This window comes from Danio aesculapii, chromosome 1 (genome assembly GCF_903798145.1).
Source record: "Danio aesculapii chromosome 1, fDanAes4.1, whole genome shotgun sequence".
Taxonomy (NCBI): domain Eukaryota; kingdom Metazoa; phylum Chordata; class Actinopteri; order Cypriniformes; family Danionidae; genus Danio; species Danio aesculapii.
In genome coordinates, this window is record NC_079435.1 from 42172162 (window position 1) to 42196060 (window position 23899).

General features: G+C 34.5%; 1 protein-coding gene across 1 annotated transcript; it reads left to right on the forward strand.

The window, feature by feature from the left end:
• Positions 1 to 23899, forward strand: pgm2 (phosphoglucomutase 2). The gene is made up of 13 exons (XM_056460765.1): positions 1 to 246; positions 3715 to 3882; positions 8233 to 8424; positions 11782 to 11865; positions 11960 to 12153; positions 13293 to 13482; positions 13746 to 13843; positions 13919 to 14102; positions 15082 to 15175; positions 18002 to 18131; positions 18221 to 18410; positions 18499 to 18632; positions 22288 to 23899. Exons 1-13 carry the CDS (start codon positions 172 to 174, stop codon positions 22388 to 22390), a joined length of 1836 nt encoding a protein of 611 aa, XP_056316740.1. The 5' UTR covers positions 1 to 171; the 3' UTR covers positions 22391 to 23899.

The following is a 23899-nucleotide window of genomic DNA, read 5'->3' on the forward strand; positions in this document are numbered from 1 at the left end:
CCCTTTCATTCACAGTGCGATACGGATGTATCATTATTAACAGTCTTAACAGCAAAAGTCAAAGGCTAAGCTTAAGATAAATAAAAACAGAGCGCCCAGAGTCACACTTCATAAGCTTATCTCGTATTCGTTTTTCGTTTGAATTACAGTTTACATTTGAAGTAAATCAACATGGAGAATGGCCAGGGGAGCACAGGGGACAGTCGTCTGGATCAAGCTGTCACGCAGTGGCTTCAGTATGACAAGGTAAAACCAAACTCACGCTGCCGTCAAGCTTTAAATATGCGAAGTATTTAACAAAAGTGCTGAAATCTAAGCTCAAGAGCGTGTTACTGAAAACTGTGTTTAAATGTTCTTTATACGTGACTAATTAGCTGACAGCCCAGTTATGGAACCACTGAAGCATACATACTGTCTTTATATTGTGGTGATCAACGGAAACACTTAATAACGTTAACGTTAGTATTAAACATCATATTCTTGGTGCTTTAAGTTTACAGGAAGTGTTCTTACTCTACGCTACTGAACATTATGCAATCTGAACTGTCAGTTTGCTTAATGATATGCCAATATACCATATGAGTTAGTATCTATATGAAAACATTTATTTTTCAGATCTTGCTCAACTTTGTCCAGGATTATTTTCCTAAATTCTATAATATAGACAGAAATTAGACAATAAGAGACCAAGTAAATCGCTAAATCTATCTATCTGTCTATCTATCTATCTATCTATCTATCTATCTATCTATCTATCTATCTATCTGTCTATCTGTCTGTCTGTCTGTCTGTCTGTCTGTCTGTCTGTCATATATGTTATTTATTTTTAAAATAAATATTTATTAATTTTATATAGTGTTTGAAAGAAGTTATTCTGAAATATGTTTACAACTGTTTATTTTTTATTTTATTAGGAAACATATATTTCAAAGTAAGCAAACCTGAATTTTCATATCTTGAAATCAATCTATTTTACTGATTTGGTTTTTCAATGAACATATATTTAGATTTGACCGTAATAAAATGATTGACTTGTGATTGCAAACCTAGCTGTTTTTTCAAAATTTAACTCCGCCTAAATGAGACTTTATTTTTTTTTCCCCTCTGGAGATCTAAGAACAAGCCTTCATTTTATTTCGAGATCAGTTTTTGAGATTAATAAAGGTCTAATTTGTAATTTTCCAACCAGAATGTTTTATTACTACCATTGGGTAAACGTGGCTTATGCATTTGCTACGGTCACATGACCTGCATGAAAAGAACGAGCACTATGTTTCAATAACAAAGAACAGATAAACAAACTCTTTCTAGACTTACCTAGACTGAAAAAGGTCAGCATATCATTTAATACACTGATGTCCATTATCTCACTTGTAGAATAAAATTTCTTTGAATAATGTGTTCATTGAGAATAACTGGCATCTAATGTGTCAATGGATGGTTCTAGAAATGTACTTACAATGCATATTAGTGTAGTTTAATTACAGTAATTAAAGTCATGTGCTTAACTGGGTCACAAGAAACCTAATTAATGAGGTTATCCAGAAGCGGAAAGTTGCTGATTAGGTAAAACTAGACAATCAGATGACTGCATATACATTAGGTATCACATTGTGATTTATTTTTGTATATAGTGGCAGTGTTGTCGCCAAAATTATCACATTGGTTTGTGTGCTACTCGAGTCAAAATAAAAGTCTCTGCAGTCAGGAATGGATTAGACTCAGAGTCCTTCGATTTGAATCCTCCTCACATGTTCTCACTTATCAGGAGAGTGAAGGCGTATTGTCCCTCACATGCTAAACAGGAGACATGTAGACACACACACACACACACACACACACACACACACACACACACACACACACACACACGCACAGCTATCTTATTGGGCTCTTCCCATAAACATAATGGTATTCATACTGTACAAATTGTATATTCTACCCCTCTACCACTAAAACCAACCCTCACAGAAAACAAGCTAAAATTTTACATTTTCAAAATACTTTATTCTTCGTGATTCATGAGCTGTTTTCCTTATGGGGACCAAAAATGTCCCCAGAAGGTCAAAATGATTGTTAAAATTATACTTTTGTATTGCTACTTGTATATTTGATCCCCACAATATAAGAAAAACAAGACATGCGTACACACACACACACACACACACACACTGGATCTCCATAAGCATAATGTATTTTATACTGTAAAAAATGGAAATTAGGGCATCACGGTGGCACAGTGGATAGCAAGTAGGTCACTTGGAAGGTTGCTGGGTCAGTTGTCATTTCTGTGTGGAGTTTGCATGTTCTCCCCGTGTTGGCTTGGGTTTACTCCAGGTGCTCCGGTTTCAAAGTCATGCGCTATAGGTTAATTAAATAAGATAAATTGGCCGTAGTGTATGTGTGTGAATACAAGAGTGTATGGGTGTTTCCCAGTGTTGGGTTGCGGCCGGAAGGGCATGCACTGCATGAAAGAATACAAAACACACACACACACACACAGACTTGTATTGTATATAGGGCACAAGCACTGTGAGCAGAGCACACTGGTTCCCCATTAGCATTATGTGTTTTATACTGTAAATAATGCTCATTATATATCCCTAGCCCACCAATACCCCCAAACCCAACCATCACAGAAAACCTGTTTAAATTTTTGAAGGACAAAACATCCCGTTAAGTATGATTTTTAAGCATTTAGATTTTTCAAGGACACAGCAGGGCATGTCCTCATAAACCACCTTAATATAGTACAACTAGGTCATACCCCTTGTCATTATACAATTAAATGTCTTTGTAAACCACATAAACAAGTACACACACACACACACACACACACACACACACACACACACACACACACACACACACACACACACAAACAAGCACATACTAATTAAAATCAATGTGCCTAAAGCAGGACTGCCAGACTTTTAAAAATGGTGGTTCTTATTTCTTAAAAAGTGGATCTTTTTGCAGTTATTCTTCCAAATTTCTATTCAATTATGAGGTTCAAATACTGCATTTTGTGACATTTTAAGCACTAATATTTACTGCATTAGCTTGTCTAATGGTGATCATAACCATATTTTGATGCAACAAAAATATTTCCTTATATTTTGTCAAAGTGTTTACCATAATATTTTACCACAAAGTGTTTATTTTGAAATGTGCGTCTTAACTGTAAATTATTACAGATTTATAAATAATGTTATGGGATTAGAATTTTAAATTAAACATCTTTAACAAAGAAATATAAAAAAATACTTATTTTTAAAATACAAGTGTACTATCATGCATCATTAACAAAAACAATTAAAATTATGTTAAAACTTATTAAAAAACATCTAAAAACAAATAAAAAAACGGTAGCCTGTAGGTAAAAAACACACTGGCCAGCTCACTTTCTCAAACAGAATTTATAAATTTGAATAATTAAACATTAAATTCATCCTAAAGCCTTCTTCTATCAGATATTTTCACAATTTATGATGAAATACTGTCAAAAATGGGACATTTTCAGGTTGATGCTTTCGAACCACCTGAATCCCCTCTGGCCACGGACCTGTAAACACATAAAGGCTAATTTCTTACCCAATTTACACTGTTATTGCCAATAACATGTCAACAATACGTACAATTTTCATGTCTTTTTGTGTATAATTTCATGTGTCGCATTACTTGAATTGAAAAGCTTTGTGTGTGTGTTTGCAGAATCCAAAGACGGCTGCTGCTGTGCGGTCTATGGTTAAGGACGGAGCATTGTCGGAGCTGCAGAAGTGTTTCGGGGCCCGTATGGAGTTTGGCACCGCGGGACTGAGAGCCGCCATGGGACCAGGAGTGTCCTGCATGAACGACCTCACTATCATACAAACCACGCAGGTGATGTACTGAAAACAAGCCTCCTGTGACATCTTATCACATTTTTAGAGATAGTCAAAACTGCACTGAGGGTTGGTACAAATAGAACATATTTGCCCCCATTAAAGGGACAGTTCACTCTAAAATGAAAGTATGCTGTTCATTTACACACCCTCAGGCCATTCGACATGTATGTGACTTGTTTTTTCCTTTTGTAGAACACTAAAGAAGATTTTTAGCTGAAAGTGTGGTTCTTGGTGATTCATAAAATGCAAGTCAAAGACAATCAGCACTTCTTTATAGTCCCCGTGAACCGGAAGCTGCGATCGTTATTCTTTTTGTAATGTGACGCAGTTGCTAGAGAAACGGAATTTTAAATGAGCAAACAGTGGGCGTGGCTTGTTTTTTTTCTTCCGCAGGCTGAATGGATGTAGTGAAGTAGGCATTTCATTCAGATAGATCAGTAAAGAGGGAAGAGGGAAAAGTTATCACAACTTAACAGACTCCTGCTCACCATTTCTGTTTGTTGTCGAAACTGACAGTTGGAGCAGCATTAGCCATGCTCATTACCTCAAAATCACATCACATCATCTGATAATTTAGCTAAAAACAAACAAGAAGTGCATTTACATATTCCAATTAAAGATGACAAGGGCGAACTATTTTTTTTCTTTCTTAATGACATGCACCGATGAAACGTTCACCACAAAACTAGCAACGAAATCATATGGTTAGTTTAGATTTCTTGGGGACTTTAATGTTCTAATATAGGGAAAAACCTCACTTACATCTTAAATTAATAGTATTTTTGTCTTTTTTTGTGAACAATTACTTTAAAGTAAGGATTTTTATTTTGCGAATGGATGTTACTCTTTTTGGGAAGAAATGTGTAGTTTCATTTTTTTTGTCTGGACCTCAGTAATGTCAGAAGTGGAATTTTAAATGAAAGCAAAAGAAAATATATTTTTAGCGCAACTTAAAGGAGTAGTTCAGTCCAAATATTAAAAAGTGGTATTAATTTCCACACTCAGGGGATCCAAGAGGTTGGCAACTTTTTTTCTCTTCGGTATAACATTAAAGATTTTAGCTGAAACTGTGTTTCTTCCTAGAAATTTGCAGCTGTATGTTTTCCTGCTGAATATGACTGGATTTAACCTGTCAAATAATAGTAAATGAACCACAGCAACCCTACTCACATGTGTGTGAATTAATTATTACAGAATAGAACAGTATATATTTAAACTTAAGGCCATTTTCTAACAGAAGGAGAGACTTGTATAATATACAGAGTGCATTTCTATAGGCCAGGGATTAGGGCTGCATGATATTGGAAAAATCTGATATTGCAATATTTAGTTTTTCTGCGATTAAATATTGCGATACGAATACAGTTTCACAAGAGTTTCTGAATAGCTCTATTTGACTGTTTTCGGTGGAGTCTTAACAGTATTCATGTACAGAAATGAAATAATTAAAATGCTAGTCTTACTTTGTCTCATTCCTAAGTGAAATATCAAAAAAATCTGAAGTAAAAATATTGTTTTGTTTTCATATTCAGAAGAAATAAGTCAAAATTAAAAAATTTTTTCTTTAAAACAAGTGATATCGCTTTATTAAATACACAAAAAAGGATGTCAAACAATTAACATATAGAAAATCACTTTGGTAGCAGGTGAGCACAATAATCACAAGGCTTTCATATCAGGTGCAAATTTGCTATGCTTTCAAGGCATTTTATGTCATACCCCACTCTTAGATAATGTGCAAATATGCAATACATTAATACTCCGCATTCCTTATATAGTGACTCATAACAGTGACATAAGCCAATTCCTGAACACAGCTATGTTAACTGTTGCTCATCATTAGCACCTTCAGGTGTCCCTGACTGCACATCCTAAAAGAACATTGACGCTGCCCAACCTTCCTGAATTTGTCTGCATTGCCTGCTCGGCGTTGTCTGCTTGGCTTGCATGCCTCCTTTCCTCCTTACAACTCTCGCTCCCTTCATAAAGACAGCGTATGACCGGAAATTACTGTATTTCACCTGTCTTGCACCATTATCCTAAATACTACACCGTTTACAATCATTACACAAGCAAAACAAAAGGGGTAGGTAAAATGATTGTGTTTTTCACTTTGAAATGATATTTGCACTAGAAACAAAACAAAAATACTAAGAAATAATATTTTTTTACAATTAATCTTTGTCACCAAATTCCAACTCTCTTGAAATGCTCAGTTACAGACCTTAAAAACACATACAAATGATGAACTTTCACTCTGTTATGGTTAAATTTTGCTGTGACTCTACAAACCACATGTATTCTGTGGCTCCTGGTCAACTACAATCCAGACTCAACATTGCATATCTTGCAATTTGACTATTGCGGATGCACACATTGCGATATCCATGCTGTAACGATATATTGTGCAGCTCTACCCGGGATTCTCAACTTTGGCTCCTAAATATCTATTTCCTGAAGAGTTTCGATCCAACTAAAACACAGCAGAGCAAGTTATTCAAGATCTTCAGGAGAACATGAAAAATTCAAGAAGGTGTCTTTCTTATTGGAAGGCCAGTTTTCTTCAGAGTATATTAATAAAAGTAATTGGAGATCTTATTCATAAGTAGGCCTGTTTTGATAGACTATATATGACTTAATATATAATGACTTATCTTGCAATATATGGAAATAAGTGTGATCATTTTTTGTGCTGTGATGTATTACAGCTGATACTTTTAGAATTCCAAATCCTGACTATGCCTAGATTTACATATAAATTGTTGATTTGTTTTATTATTTATTTATGCTTTGTTTGTTTTGGATCCTTTTTCCGTATTCCAATTCAAATAGCTAAATATTCTTAAGAAAAACAATATTCTGTTCTCTTTGAAGAAGTGTTCTCTTGCATTATCATATTGTCATAATATAATGTGGCCATAAAATTGTCTTAATATGACAGTAAAATAATTTAACACAATTAATTTTGGTGCAATATATCGCACAGCAAAAAGTTGTTATCGTAACATCAAATCTGCACGCAAATATTTGTACATCTTGATTGTTTATTGTGTCAAATTTCTTGCATTAGTGTGAACATAAACCTCTATATTGGGGTGGATTTAACCAATAACACAGGGGTGGATTTAACCAATAAGCAAAGTAAGCGGCCGCTTATGGCTCCAGGAAATCTGAGGGCCCCCAAATATATACCTAGAAGTATAAATTATACCTAAAAATTATTGAAAAAAATATTTTTCTATCATATTTTGTATGATGTGGGTCTAAAAAATACATTTAATGTTTATTACATCGCAAATGCTCATATGTGTCCTCCACCCTCAATAATGGAGCAGTCCACCAGTCAAACCAGGTAAAGATTTAGTTTTAAAAATGAAACAGTTTCTATATCATTTTTAGCTGTGAATCCATTTTAAGAAAACAATTTAAAAAGTTTTACAAGATGCTTTACATGTTGTTGTTATTATTATTTTGTATTAAGACAAAATGTAGAAAAGGAGATAGTGATATAAGAATAAAAACAGCAAAATAAATTAAAGAACAAAAGGTACGTTTTCGAACTTTCGGGCCCCATGGCCGGAATTATTTAGGACCTCCAAATCACTAAATTTGCCCCTGATTGAACAGTGAGTTTGGTTACATGTATACCACAACAGTAATACAGAAACTTATCCACAGAGGTTGATTTATTGATTTGAGGGCCGTAAGCAATTCCAGCCTAAAATGCACCTTTGTACTTTTATTTATTTTTATTTACTTGTATTGCAGTTTTTTCGCTCTGCTTTTCTTTGTTTTATCTTAATGAAACCTCTACATTTAAAATAACTTGTTTCCTTCAAATTAATTCACAACTAAAAAATAATAAACAGTCTATTTCGCATTTAAAACTAAATCTTTACCTGAATTGGCTGCTGGACTGCTCCATCATTGGGGGTGGGGGGCAAATTTAAGTAGTTGTAATAATTACGTTAAATTTTTAAGATTTGTTTGACCCTCACCATACAAAATGACAGAAAACAATTTTATATAAAAATTTATAGGTATATTTATACTTCTAGGTTTTTTATTTGGGGCCCCCAGATTCCGTGGGACCCTAAGCAGCCACTTATCTTGCTTATTGGTTAAATCCCTCCCTTCTTATTTAATCTATTAAAGTTTAATTTTATATTAAATATTAATTTTAATGTTAAAGAAATAAACACTTTCAATACTAGCAAATGTTTAGCAAAGAATAATCGGTGTACTTTACATTAATGGCATGCTTCATAAATGACAGTTTTCACATTATCACAATGAGTTTTATATCAAAACATTTATATTCTTTGTTCTCTTTTGCTTCTGGTAGGGTTTCTGTGCATACCTGGAGGAGTGTTTTGTGGATCTGAAGCAAAGGGGTGTAGTGATTGGGTTTGATGCTCGCGCTCACCCTCCCAGCGGCGGCAGCAGTAAAAGATTCGCCTGTCTTGCTGCTTGTGTTCTGATGAGCCGAGGCGTCCCAGTTCACCTCTTCAGTGACATCACACCCACTCCATATGTGGTATTTATGAACCTCTTGCACTCCTTGCACTACTATGTGTTACTCATTTCTATATGTTAGAGTCATTAACCTGTGGAGAAGTATACATTATAGTAGGCTTGCATGATATTGGAAAAATCTGACGTTGCAATAACTAGATTTTCTGAGATATACATTGCAGTATGAATACAATTTCACCAGATAGACTGGATAGCTCTATTTAGAATCCATTCATTAAGTTAGACTGATCCGGATTATTCTATACTGAAGAGAATAGTGCATAAAATTTAATAAGTAAATTACATTCAGGACATGGGTGTTCATTTTTCTTTTGTCACCTCCATTAAAAGCATGTTTTTTTTTCAGTGTAAAAAACAAAAATAGTAACACTAGTATTTCATAGTGCTATGTTAGGGTATGGTCATCACCATATTTTTAGACATAATCCATGGTTCTGATTGATTACAATAGTAATTTGCAAGGTATTCCAAGATTCCTTTATGGAATACATTCAAACACTTGAAGTTGTAGCAGTGTGCACTTTTTTTTATTATTCATTGCAACTTACGAAGACTACAAGAACAACAAAGACCAAAAAACAAAAAGCAATGAAAAATTGCATGTGAACACATTGTGAGATTGTTGCATAAGAGACTACAGGGGTTCATGAAGACTCTTCACCAATCATCAACTTTTTTTTTTTTGGTTCCCATGAGTCCAGGAATACGCTCTCACTCATTTTCTTATCACTCTTTCAACCTTTCCCTTTGAGCCCTCAAACAGCTTTCTCTTACTGTGTGTCCTCTGGGCCAAAAACATTTGGTTACAGTTATGTAAAAAATGCTGAAAATTGTGATTTATTCTATTTCAAATACATTCTTTTCTGTTTTTTAATGTTAATAAAATGTTTATTGAGCAGTAAATTGACACTTGAATGCATTCTGATACATCATGTCACCCTAAAGATTAAAAGGTTGAATGAAATTGTATGTCATTATAGGAATAAATAACATTTTTAAATGTATTAAAATAGTAAGGCTGCACAATATATCGGAATTATCAATCTCCAATATGCATATCTCAATGTACTGTACATATTACAATGAATTGATTTACATATATTATTATTTAACTCTTTTGTATTGTTCAAATTGACTACCCTTTCGTTATGTTGGTGGCTGTTTTTGACCCATTGACTTCCATTATTTATTTATTTATTCATTCATTTTCTTTTTGGCTTAGTCCCTTTTATTAAACAGGGGTCACCACAGCGGAATGAACTGCCAACTGATCCAGCACTGGGAAACACCAATACACTCTTGCATTCACACACATACAATACGGTCAATTTAGTTTATTCAATTCACCTATAGCGCATGTCTTTGGGCTGTGGAGGAAACCGGTGCACCCAGAGAAAACCCACATTAACACAGGGAGAAAATCCACATGAACACAGAAATACCAACTGACCCAGTCGAGGCCCGAATCAGAAACGTTCTTGCTGTGAGGCGATTGTGCTACCCACTGCGCCACCATGTCGCCCTGAGTTCCATTTTAATGACATTTTTTGATTGCAAAGGCATGACACCAAATAATCATGCATTCTTGATTGTTGCTGGTTTTCCTTGTTGGGAAGAGGTAAAATGTGTAGTTTTTTCTGTTGATCATCAATTGGTACCTTTAACCCTTTAGATAGACCTGTACAAAAAAGGTTTCTGGCTTCTATATGGAGTTCTATGGAGTAAGTGAATACACTTACTATGTTGAGCTGCTTATTTTGATTTTCTCACCTTAATATGTCAAAGATCTCTCTTACACTCTCACATACACACAGACAAACACTATACTCTATATAACTCCATATAAAAGCTAGAAACTAAGCTTTTTTGCACTACAATTGATGATAAACTGCAAAAATCACAACAATCAAGAATATATAATTATATGGTGTCATGGCTTTGTGATAAAAAAATTTGGTTATAATGAAAGTCAATAGGGCAAAAACAACCACTAACCTAACGAAAGGGATGCAAATTGAGTGTACTGTTGACTTTTTGAAAAATTTCAATGCACATTCCAGCATATATGTGTCAAAATAAGGTTTGTTACAAAAAAATCATTCCATTTGCTGAAACACAGAGAAGATTGTGGCCAAGTTAAGACTTAAAATCACTTAAAATCACCAGGTGGTGATTTTATATATTTATTTTAGTTTGATTACAATATTGAAATGTCTGATTTATTTAATGCAACAGTAAAACATGGCTGATCACTTTCTGAAGTTGTAGTAAAGCTTTCTTATCCATGAAATAATGTGAAACATACAGTTGAAGTCAGAATTTTTAGCCCTCCTAAATTATTAGGCCCCCTGTATATTTTTCCCCTAATTTTTGTTTAACGGAGAGAAGTGTTTTTTCCAACACATTGCTAAACATAATAGTTTTATAATTTCTTGTAACTGATTTATTTTATCTTGATTAAACATTTGATGACAGTAAATAATATTTTACTACATATTTTCAAACACTAGTATTCAGCTTAATATGACATTTAAAGGCTTAACTAGGTTAATTTTGTTAACTAGGCGGTGTCATGATCAGCTGCGATCTAGAAGTTGCAGATCGCAGGAGAACTACAAATCCCATCATGAACCAGATCCTCACACACACACCAGTTCCAGTTCTCTCACTGATTGCCCGCACACAGCTGGAAGCTTATCATAGACTGATTACCAGGACTATAAATACACCTCACATTCACACACACAGTACTGAGTCTTGTTTACCTGTAACTTTACAAAGCGTTTCCTTGTCCAGTCTTGTCGTGTTTCCTGACCCTCATTTCGTTCCTTATTTATCCTGTTTGCTGCCTGTACCGACCTCTGCCTGTAACCATGACTACACTTTTAGAGTACCCTCATGAAACCGTTTGTTCTTGTTGACCTTTGCCTTTGTTACAGATGGGTTAGAGTAATCAGGTAAATCATTGTATTACGATGGTTTGTTCTGTAGACGAAAAAACATTGCTTAAGGGGGCTAATAATATTAACATTAAAATGGTTTTTTAAAAATTAAAAACTGCTTTTATTCAAGTCGAAATAAAACAAATAAGACTTTCCAGAAGAAAGTAAAATTCTTTACTCTGTTACACATCATTTGCAAAAGAAAATTATACATAATAATTTTGACTTCAACTGTATGTTAAATTATCATGCTACCGGCCCAATAAAGTAACAGCTTAAATTGCAGTACAATTTCAATATATAATACTGTTTTACTGTAATTTGGACCAAAGACAAATAAAACCCCAAACATACAGACCCCAAAACCTTTGAACAGTAATGCAATAAAATGATCAAATCCTCTCTTTTTCTTTTAGCCTTTTGCTGTGTCACATCTTGGACTGTGTGCTGGTATCATGGTAACAGCCTCCCATAATCCCAAACAAGATAACGGTTACAAGGTAGTATTCATCCCTGCAACTAAATAAGATGTTGGATATTTCTAACATATTTGGTTGGAGAAATTCAACATTTTGGTGTGTTTATGTGTTTAAGGTGTACTGGGCAAATGGAGCTCAGATCATTCCTCCTCATGATAAGGGCATCGCTGCAGCTATAGAGCAAAACCTTGTGCCCTGGCCTGAATCCTGGGACACAGACGAGGGTCTTCGAAGTTCACTGCTTAATGACCCATACCAGGACATACACAGAGAATACTGCCAAACTATCCAGCAGCACTGCTTTCACAGGTAGACTCATTGTATGTAAAGTCAAATCAGAACCGATTTGCAAACTCTGTTTATACTTGGATTACAGTGTGTTTCCAGTGATCTATTCACAAGACACATTACAGTTTCTACTTAGTATTAATGAACTTAAAATGGTCCTCTTGTTACTATTTGTGGATGTATTTCATAGAGACTCTTTGCTTTTATGCATGTTTATGCATGTTTGAACTGAGGTGCCTACTGTGATCTGTCAGACCACATCACACAGGAGAATCAAACAAAATTCTGTTGAAATGTTCTGATGTAATTGACAAAATTTGAAAGATAAATCTGAAATTCTGACAGTCTGTTAAATGAAGACATACACTACACACTTTAAGGCAAGTCTTTCACTCGGTGGCCATCTTTAAAATGCCTCTCTGGCATTCTGTTTGAATGGGAAAACATCAAACCCTCCAAAACTATTTGCCAAGCTTATGATTAAATTTCAAATTTGGAATCACCAACACAATTATACAACAACTGTCTCTTAAGTTTCATTTCTAAATGTCTAAATTACACAATATCTGCATTTTTTCAGGTTGCCCAAGCTAATGAAGGGAACAAGCTCATGACAACAAACTCCTTAATGGCTTCTTCTGTTGCATAATTATGTATAATTAACACATTATCATGTTCTGTATAATGGATCGTTTGATTGCGCTGGTCTTCTAATGTAAATCCCAACTTGGTCTTGATGGCAGATCTCCCCCCCAAAATGACCCGGCCTCTTTGTTGACAAGTTTAGGGAGCTTGAGTAGTTGCTGTTATGTGATATGCGTTTGATGCAACAGACTGTCCCTCACGTTTGTTTCATACAGATTACAAAAATTGAGAACAATTGGTTTCAAGTGTAGCTAGTTCATTTAAAAGTGGAGATTTCAAGCTTTACGCGGATCTATTTCTCTTGTGTGTGAGGCAAGTATTTGCTAAGATTCCAGTGTGTTTGCTGACCTTTAGAAAGTTCATAACAACTTCAGAAAGTGGGTGAGATCTGAGTGAACCTGCATGATTTGTACGGATGTTTTGATGTTACACACATCGCCCACTAGTGGAGAACCATATAATTTTCAAAACGTTTTGAAATGGTAATAATGATAAAACAACTTCTGTCCTTACAGGGAGCTGAATAAAAGTACAGCAGTGAAGATTGTACATACATCAGTTCATGGAGTGGGACATATTTTTGTCCAGGCTGCTTTTAAAGCCTTTGACCTTCAGCCTCCTTACGCCGTGGAAGAGCAGAAAGATCCTGATCCGGAGTTCCCCACCGTCAAATACCCAAACCCTGAGGAGGGAGAGGGAGTGCTGGTACAGTACACTGACACAAACACACAGTCTGCATTATTCAAATGGAAAAATAGACATCTTGGCTCTTATTACACTGACAAAACGCCTCGTTGGATCAACTTAAATAAATTACTTAGATTTTCTATTATTTATTATAGAAAACTATAATAAATTAAGTGGAAACTAATTCATTCATGTAGTTGTATCAAACCGAAGTCATTTGTTTGAGTTTTCACTTTTTACAGTGTATGTAATGGCAAATGGATCTGTATGTGTTTGTGTAGACGCTGTCCTTCGCGCTTGCTGATAAAGAAGGAGCAACTGTTATTCTGGCGAATGACCCTGACGCTGACAGACTAGCTATTGCAGAGAAACAGGAGAGGTCAGTGTTGTTTAGCATTTAGTGTTGCTTTTCATTTCAGTGTCTCAAATTGTAAAGGGCTATAATTCTCTGTAGTGGGAAGTGGAGAGTTTTCTCAGGGAATGAATTGGGTGCTTTGCTCGGCTGGTGGATTTTCCAGTGCTGGAAGCAGCAGAACGTTGAGGGAAAAGGCTCCATTAAGGATGTCTACATGCTATCAAGCACAGTCTCCTCAAAAATACTCAGAGCCATCGCAGTGAAAGAAGGCTTTCACTTTGAGGTAGGTTTCATTGTTTGGCATGTAAAAAGTAATACAATAAATGATTCTTCAGTTGTGTGGTTTCTCTAACTCAGGGCTATTCATCCCAAACACAAGGCAACTCTTTGTTCAGGAGAATATTAAATTTAGACTAATAAAAATATATGATGCCATTTTTATGTTTTTAGCATGACATTTAAATGGTTTCTATTAAACGTTTAACACTGAACTTTTTCAAATGCCTTGATTGTAGTTTTCTTTTGTAGATTGTAGTTTTACACTTCACATTATCCTAGTTCCTAAGCAGCAGACACAAAAATGGGTTGTTTTTGCCTCCACTCAAAAAGGGGCATTTAAAGCATTGAATGATAAACAGGCTTTTATGTATTTAGAGTTGAAGCATTCTGGACATTCTCAGGGCTCTTGGGATTTTTTAACACTGTTTTTTAAAACAGTGTTAATTTCATCAATGAACGCAAGGATGAAAAATATTCATTGCTTATGGCTAGAAACTTGACAGGTCTGCTGCACCAATAGTGTGACTCAAAAACTACAGTATGAATTTTTACAGAATAATAGGTAACACTTTACTATAAGGTTCATTAGTTAATGCATTTACTAGCATGAACTAATCTTGAACAACACTTGTACAGCATTTATTAATCATAACTGAACATTTACTAATGCATTATTAACATTCAAGTCCATGCTTGATAACATTATTTAATGCACCGTGAGTTAACATGAACTAATAATGAACAACTGTATTTTCATTAACTAAAGTTAACTAACATGAACAAATACTGTAGTAAATATATTGTTCATTGTTTGTTCATGTTAGTAAATGCATTAATTAACATTAACTAATGAACCTTATTGTAAAGTGTGACCGAATAATAATAATAAAAATGCAATCTAGTCATCAAATAGTATAGGTTTTTGAAAAATAATGGGAATTCGTTGGTATTTTTAACTGACTTTTTGCATATCTCTTGCGCAGGAGACTCTTACAGGCTTTAAATGGATGGGAAACCGAGCCAGAGAGCTAATGGACCAGGGAAAGACTGTTCTGTTTGCCTTTGAAGAAGCTATTGGTACACATGGCTCACATCCACACACTGCAAATCACTAGATGTGCATTTGTGTGAAATTCTGGTGGTAACAATCTAGACTGGTATCCCATTGATCGTAGGCTGTCACACCTAGACACATTAAAGCACGTTAAACCAAGCAGCCTTGTTAACAAAGACAGACCTTGAAAACGGTTACACCGCGCATGCTGAGTGAGTAATAAAGCTTTTTTCCATTATGAAAACATTTATTCGTTCAAAATGAGAGCCATTTGATTATCTTTTACTAAATGTGTCTCGTCCTGTGTTGTTTTAACGAATGCCTTTACAGTCTGTGTTTAATTAATTTATTTGTTTGCATATTTTAAGATTTTTTTCATATTCTAAATAAAACTAAAGGATTTAGAAATTTAACGTTCTTTTTACCCCAACACAATTTAATAGGGAACTATAAAGGCTAAAGAACTTCTTATATTTGCAGCCAAGGGTTATGCTTCTCACCATGTATTGTAGATATCTTTCTAAAACATATAGTATAGTGTAAAAGCAGAGTGAAACCAAAACAACCAAACAAAATTATATTTTATTGAACACATCACATACAGTATCTTTGCATAAGGTATACACACAGTACCCTATCCTATCTAGTATTGTGAAAAGGCAAAGCTGAAAATTGCGTGTTGATGTTTTAGCTGATGAAGTCTATGGTTAAAGCGCCACCCAGCGGTCAAAAGTTGTAGGCGCATTAACTGCCGCGACGGCGAGCACGGCGACAGAGAGAACATATTGAAGTGTTAACATTTTTAGATAGAAAACTTAAGGTAATATCAATAATAATATAAGTGTTATTATAATTGGAAAATTGTGTCAGACTGTAGCATCAAAATGTCACTAGATTGGGATATCCAAAAATAAATGTTTCCAAAAAAAATTGATTCTCAAAATATTGATGCTTCAATTTTAATGTACTTGAAATGACAGTTATTCTTCTTTGTAATTGACTTTAGAAACCGATTTTTTTTTTTTAATTATAGCATTATTATTTATTATTCTTTTGAGTCAATAGTATTTTATAGTAACTATCACATTAATTAAATGAAATCAAGAAAAAAATCTAAACAAGAGCTTTGAAATCAGAATCAAGTACAAGAGACTTATTGAAAAATCATAATTTTGCTAATGAGAAAAACACCTTTACCCAGATTATAACACTGTAGTCCTGTAGTGTGTGCAGTGAGTTACCTGGGGTGAAATGTTTTGCTAATTAAATAACACATAACCCTCTGTCCTAGCTAGGACTTATACATATCATTGTGATTCAGTAAAGTTGTGTGCATCACAATATCATAACACAGGGTGTCCGCAGGGTCTTAAAAAGTATTAAATCAATTATGTGAACATTAGAAAGTCTATTAGAAAGTCTTAATCCTGTTTTTATGAGGTCTTAAATTTTGTTCAAGCGTTGTCCAAAATGTTTGACTCCAAAAAAGCATAAATACATTTATTTTCCTCGATTGGTTTTGGCTGGGTGCGTCCGGCCAAGCTCCTCTGTCCAGGTGATGTCAAGTAATTTGCGGCAAACGTGGAAAGTGATGTGACGCTCTCTACGTGTAGCGAAACCATAGAGCAGGGCTATTCAATTGGTGGCCCGCAAGGGAATTTGTTCCGGCCCTCCAAATAGTGTGACCAAGACATCAAAAATAAACTTAGTTCAGTCGAAAAACGGCCGCTATGGAGTGACCTGCGTCTGTTCAATACAACACAAGCTGCAGGTGCGCAGAGCGTGAGTCACCTGACATTAAGCGAGTGGCGTGAGCAGCCAAAACCTTTGGAAACTTAAGCTTTAAGGCTTCTCAACGTCCCGTTTCTGTTGCAGGGAACGGAACTGCTACAGCTAAACAAAGTTATACCACCTGTGCTAGTTTAAAGTTCTGAGCTTATAGAACCAAGGCTAATACGCACGCACACTGGATTAACTGTAGCACATATTGCGTCTTTTCCGTTCGTTATTTACAATATTAGAATATGTGCCAATATGTGTGCGCTAGTGGAGCAATGCGATCGCGCCTTTCAGACGCACTGAGAAGAAAACATCTCACGCCATAGAGTAAGCAATGCACTGCTTTTGTTGTGCTTTGAAATACAACATTTGAATCTTTGTAAAAAAGCCTAGTGTACAATGCAGTGATGTTATGTAGTTTCAAAATACAATATATTAACATTTTAATGTAGAAAAATATAACGTGAGTTTCTTAAGGAGCAAAAATACAACATATGGGCTCTTATATGCTGTTGTGTCATCACTCATATTGCAAGTCATGTCTCTCCGGCCCCTCATTTGGGATGCTTTCCATAAACTGGCCCCCATTACAAACTAATTGAATAGCCCTGGCATAGAGCAAAATGAGATAATGCAAGTTTGCATACTCCTGGTTGGAGAAAGACGAGTTTAAACAGTGACTGAAACCTGTTACTGAAAACAAGCACGTAATGTATTCTTTCAAGGTTTGTTTCTTCCGAGCTTATCTGAGTTCTGTTACACGGTTGTGCTCCATTCATTAACTTAACTACAACTGTTTATTAGCAACTGTTTATTAAGTTAAAGGTTTGATATCCAATTAGAACTTGAAGTGGCGACAAGGCCTTAAAATATTCTGAGAAGGTCTTTAAAAAGTCTTAAAAAGGTATTGAAATTTCCTTTAGGATTCCTGCATATACCCTGTAATAGTAATGCATTTTATGCTACACCAAACACACTGTGCACAATATGAGATTGTTCTATTAATACTGCAGTGGCGCAAACATTATTATATATAAGCTTTAATGTGTTTTTTTTATTTGTTTTTGTAGGTTACATGTGTTCTCCTGCAGTTTTGGACAAAGATGGTGTGAGTGCAGCTGCCATCGCTGGTGAATTCATCTCATACCTGGCGTCTAAAAACATAACTCTGTCCCATCAACTGAGATCCATTTATGAAGAGTACGTCACTAAAAATGTAGCACTGACATCTTTCATAATTACAAATCGTGTTCTCCATCTCAATGTTAATCATACGTGGCTGCTTTCAGGTATGGTTACCACATTACCAAGAATTCCTACTTCATCTGTCACAACCAAGACACCATTAAGAAGTTGTTTGAGCGCCTCCGAAACTACGGAGTGGACAACTCGTACCCTAAAGAGTGTGGGAGTTTTGCCATCAGTGCAGTGAGGGACCTTACGACTGGATACGACAGCAATCAGCCCAACAACAAGGCTGTGTGTAGCTCATAAAGATTGGAGAATTTTGGTGGTAGTTGAGCTCATTTGTGTCTTAAATGTGTGTTTCTGTCATTGCTCCTCTCAGGTTCTGCCCACCAGTAAGAGCAGTCAGATGATTACCTTCAGTTTTGCTAATGGTGGTGTGGCTACAATGAGGACCAGTGGGACGGAGCCTAAAGTCAAATACTACACTGAACTCTGTGCAGCTCCAGGAAACAGGTTTCAATAGCTTCATCAGTTCACACCGTTAAGCTGGGTTTACACCAAATGTGAATTTAAGTATTTGCGTTAGTGCATATAATGCAAGTCAATGCAAATGCATGAACAGGGGCTCATTTCCACCAGGCGGCATGAATGACCTATAATGCATTATGTGAAATTCACCTCAATTGCATCTTCCGTGCAAATTAAAAAAAGTACATAATTTAAAGGGCCACGTTTCAGCAGGGTGTTTTCACAACTCTAGTTTGGAAAAAGTCAGGAAAGTGGGTGTGTCCAGCTCTGTTTAGGGAGGAGGGAAAGAGGGAAGGTGCATAAAAATTTGCACAAAAATGGGAGTTTTGATTTGGACGCGCTGATTTTCACAGAGACGAAACAAACACACAGACGCAGGGCAGAAAGACAGTGACTGTTTACATGGATATCAGTAATCAAATTATTTGACTAATTATTAAAAGGGTGGACTTTAACTGCAGTTTGGCACTTTCATTCAGGAATTTCATTCATGCCCCTTGTGACAAACGAGATATTTGATTCGAGGAATTGCTGGAAGCGTGTAATTTTAATGCAATGTTTGATACCGTATGGCGAATGAGAGAAAAAAAGCCTCCACATTTCTAGGAAACTTAGATGCACTCTGTAGGTAGCGTCAGAAAGCTGTGTATAGACTTACCTGTCACAAAATGCGATGAAAATCCTACACAACAGTAATAGTTTGATTGCTGTGTTTACCTGTTTACACTCGGAGAGCAGCATTTACAGAGAATCTTTCAGTCCATAATATTTTAGTGATATTAACGTACTGTAAACTTTAGTAACTTAGAAATCATTTGACTAAGGACCGTCTTTAAACACTGAAAGAGTACTGCTGACGATACGAACTAACTTTGCTTCTGAATAAACAAACAAAGACACTGATCGCTTACTTACCAAATCTGCAGAGACAGGTCAGTCAACACAAACTGAAGCCGCGTCTTTATTAAAAGGAGACGAGCGGCAAATCCGAATTTTACAATTTCCAAATGAGAAGAAAAGCTCTCAGGTAAAAAATGTTCCTTAGACACGTATTTCTGTCGCGCGCCTCATGCTTTGTAATCCACACGTGAGTCCAGCTGCGCTCTCATAGCGGGAAAATGAAAACAAAACCTTCGATGCAGCAAATTATAAAAGCAACACTGATGACCCGTAGCTCCAAACAATTCTTCTTCTCCCACTTGTTTTGGCAACACAACATGGCATCTCTCTGCCGTCTGAACACTGTACAGGTACAAACAGTCTTCGAAGCTATCATGCATATTAATGAAGCAACTTCAAAAATTCGTTTCAAACCGGAAGAACGTATTTGCTCGAAATAATAACACAAAAACAACCAATTTTCACTTTTTTGTGAAATATATGTGTCCTAATAGTGTTTTTAGCAGCGTGGGACACCTATATGACTGTCAACAGCTCAAAAAATGTGTTTTGGTGTTTCGTGACCCTTTAATGCAATCTCACGGCAAATTCGTAAAACTAACTTTTTGATTTAGTAGCTACTTTATTGAATTCGAATTAATTTGTACGATTACATTTTAATATTTTAGTACAATTTGCTCATATTCCAGTGTTTATGAGTGGGATTTGAGGCACTTCTCCTTTTAAAAATTGTACGTTTTTGTGTGATTGAAATTGTATAAATTCGTACAAATTAGCCACTTTTCTGATAATAAATTGACCTCTATTGCATCTTCTGCACTAGTAAAAAAAAAAAAATCGACTTGAGAAGATAATTCAATGCAATCTCTTGTCAAAACATTCGTAACTGTTTGATTTAGTGGCTTATTTGTTGGACTCGAATGAGTTTGTACAATTACATTTGTGCATTTTAGTGCAATTTGCTCATATCCCAATCATGGTTGGGTTTATGAGTGGGATTTGAGGCACTTCTCCTTTTAAAAATGTTATAATAAACGTTGTATAAATTTGTATAAATCAGCCACTTTTCTCATAATAAATTGGCCTCCATTGCATCTTCAGTGCAAGTTAAAAAAATTGACTTGAGCAGATAATTTAATGTAATCTCAAAGCAAATTTGTAACTTTTTTTAGTGGCTTTATCTCAATCAGTTTTGTTAGTTTTTCTAATCGCAGAAAACTTTATTTTTTGTCACACTTCAGTGTTATTATTGCAGAAACAGTGTATTTCTTATTTTTTATACATGAAATATATTTAAGGAAATTAATAAATGTAAACATTTTAATAAAAAATCTATTTCATATTAGCTGTATTATAAGTTGTACCCATTATATACAGTATATATATAAGTTCTTATCATAAAGTAATGTAGAAATTGTATTGATAATATGTTATTAGATCTAACCAGATTTTTTCTATATAATACTATGATTATTAGTATTCAATATGACTATACAATGGTAATATTACAAATGTATGACTGTAGTTACAGTACATATGTCATTATATCTTATCATATATAATGAAATGGTATCAATCTTAATATTTATGATAGTTACTTTTTAATGTTACAGGATATTACTGTTTTTGGTAACATCAGTATAATTTCCACTAATTTTGTAATACAATGATAATAATATAAAATTGTTTTATTATATAATAAATTTAGTAATATCACATTGTGTATTATTATAAAAGGAATTAATAGTTTTTTAATTATTATTATTCTAATTTATTTTAAGCAATACTATTTTTATTTTTATTAGTATTATTAATAGTAGTATTAGCAGTAATATTTACTATTATTATTATTATTTTATGATGATGATTATTATTAATATTATTATTATTATTATTATTGTTATTATTATTATCATCATTATTATATCATCATCATTATTATTATTATTATTATTATTATTATTATTATTATCTTTATTATTATTATTATTATTATTATTATTATTATTATTAATAATAATAATAATAATAATAATAATAATAATAATAATAATAATAACACAATTTGATGGGTTTATAAGAACTGATTTTATTTATTGACCTCATTTATTTTCATTTAGTTTTTTTTTTCTTCTCACTTTCTGACTTTTGTATAAGTTCTAAATGTATTTAATTATAGCCAAGTTGTGACCACAATGTCTTAGATGGGAACTACTTTGTTTGGGTTTGTTAACACGGTAAAAGTTTGATTCTGTACAGAGATACTGTATTCTATTCTGCATCTTGCTTAAGAATCAATAAAACTGTTAATCAGTAATAATAATAAATTACATCTGACCACATTAACTTAGTTTAATATTGTTATTAATTGTAAAAACGAATAAAGATCTATTATTATTACTATTATTGTTTCCTCATAAAGGACAAAAATAATCGATAGCTGATCACATGCCTTAATATGCAACAGTAGCCTTCATTGTGTGATAAACAATGGTCAATAGTAACCCTATAGAAACTTTCAATGTTATTTGACATATTTTAAGGTCTTCTGTGTTTACAGAACTTTGGCATACTAAAAACATTATACTCAATATACACTTACAATCATAAGAACACTTGTTATAATATATACATTTTTACTTTAGAGAGATAATCCCACTCTTGGAATTTGCTAAATAATGTAAATAGCTCACAAGTAGAGTTTGATTAGTGTAATCATGTTTTCTGTCCTTGTCTCTAGTGATCTCAACCAGTTGAAAAGTGAGTTGGATAACCTGGTCGATGCCATTGTGGAGCACTTCTACCAACCTGAGAAGAACGGCCTGACTCCCCGACCAGAGTGAGAGACACTACAACATGCCACTACCAGGATATTCTGAACTGCTCTTAGTCTTAACCAACCACACATAACCAGTCTTATCACGTGGGTCTTAATCTATGCAGGTTTCCAATGCACTTTTATCTGCTTTTAATGCAGGAAATGTTGATCAAATCTGGTGCCACATGAACATAACCGATGCCTTTTTCATTTACTGGTTCATTTCACCACTTCTCAGTTTTCTAATCTACGATGTTATGATATATACTAACGATTATTTTTATTTGCCTTTTTTGACGTGTAGTAGTGAACTATGAATGTACTAATTAACAGTGTTTGAATTAATTTAAAGGTTATTTATCTCAGCAGATATTTGAAGCGATTGACAGAAATGTTTCCATAGTGCTGGAGCAGAAGACAATATCTAGTTACTGATCGATTTAGACCAAATAACCTCACAAATCAGAACGCCAGCTATATATTAGCAATGTTCAAGTCTAGAATTAAACCAAAAATCGTTTAAAAAGAAACGAGAGAGACCTTTACTTGGGGAAAAAAGACTGATACCGATTTTAAGTTTGCCAAGTTTATATGATTCCATTGCTTCTTCATTCCACCATCTGTATTTAGTGACCTGTAATTTATGAAATGTGAGGTGTTTGTAAATGTTTGTCAACATTTTGAGTCTGGGAACATGTTTGTAATGTTTTATTCTCTCCTCCCCATCCCACCACATGAGTTATTTTGTTTAAAGCATACGTGTGCTTGACTTATAGATTTCTGGCAGTAAAGTAACTTGTTTTTAAACATGAAATGGCTATTGCATTGAGATGAATGCTTTATCACCAGCACAATGGGCTGTATGCACACAGACTGTTAATTTTCAGCCAGGCAGTCCAAGGGCTTCCGCTGAACTCTTTCTATTACAAAATTGTCACATTTAAGATTTGATTTCTTTAAAAATCAGCGATCTTCACTGCCTGTTAGATATTTGATATGAAGTGGGTCTCGGATAGGACGAGAAGCATGGCATTAAATTCCATTTCCCCCTGCCATGTCGTTAAAATATGACTGTTTATTTTACCCCAGTATTTTCAATTGAATTTCTGCGCTAGCCTGTTGCTACTGACGGTGCTAGTGGTTACACGATCTTTCATCTCGTTTTACGCTTGAACAACTAAATTAATGCTTAAGTCTTTTTAACTGAATGTATTGTTATGACATTACAACATCGATGCTGTAAAAACAACCTTGTGAAATTGAAAAAAGTCACATTAAGCTTTCACCTGAAGTTTATCGTTGACTTTAAAACTCTAGCTGTGCATAGAGCACTAGAGTCATGAATTTATGTCATTTGATGTAAAGCTGACCAGTCAGACCACCATCTTTTTCATGTAAACAGATTTAATATGTTTTGGGTGCTTTTTAATTTAACATTTTAATCACAATGTTGTTTAACCCCCTGTTTTAAATGAATAAACTGCTGGTGGTCACCACAAAGTCTGTGCAAAAAAGGGATTTGGTGTCTTACCTG

Bases quoted from the DNA above. Each gene is read 5' to 3' on its own strand.
- pgm2 (XM_056460765.1), top strand. From the start codon at position 172: ATGGAGAATGGCCAGGGGAGCACAGGGGACAGTCGTCTGGATCAAGCT. The intron at 12,154-13,292 runs GTAGACTCATTG...CTGTCCTTACAG, and splicing joins CAGCAGCACTGCTTTCACAG to GGAGCTGAATAAAAGTACAG. The intron at 18,633-22,287 runs GTTTCAATAGCT...CCTTGTCTCTAG, and splicing joins TGTGCAGCTCCAGGAAACAG to TGATCTCAACCAGTTGAAAA.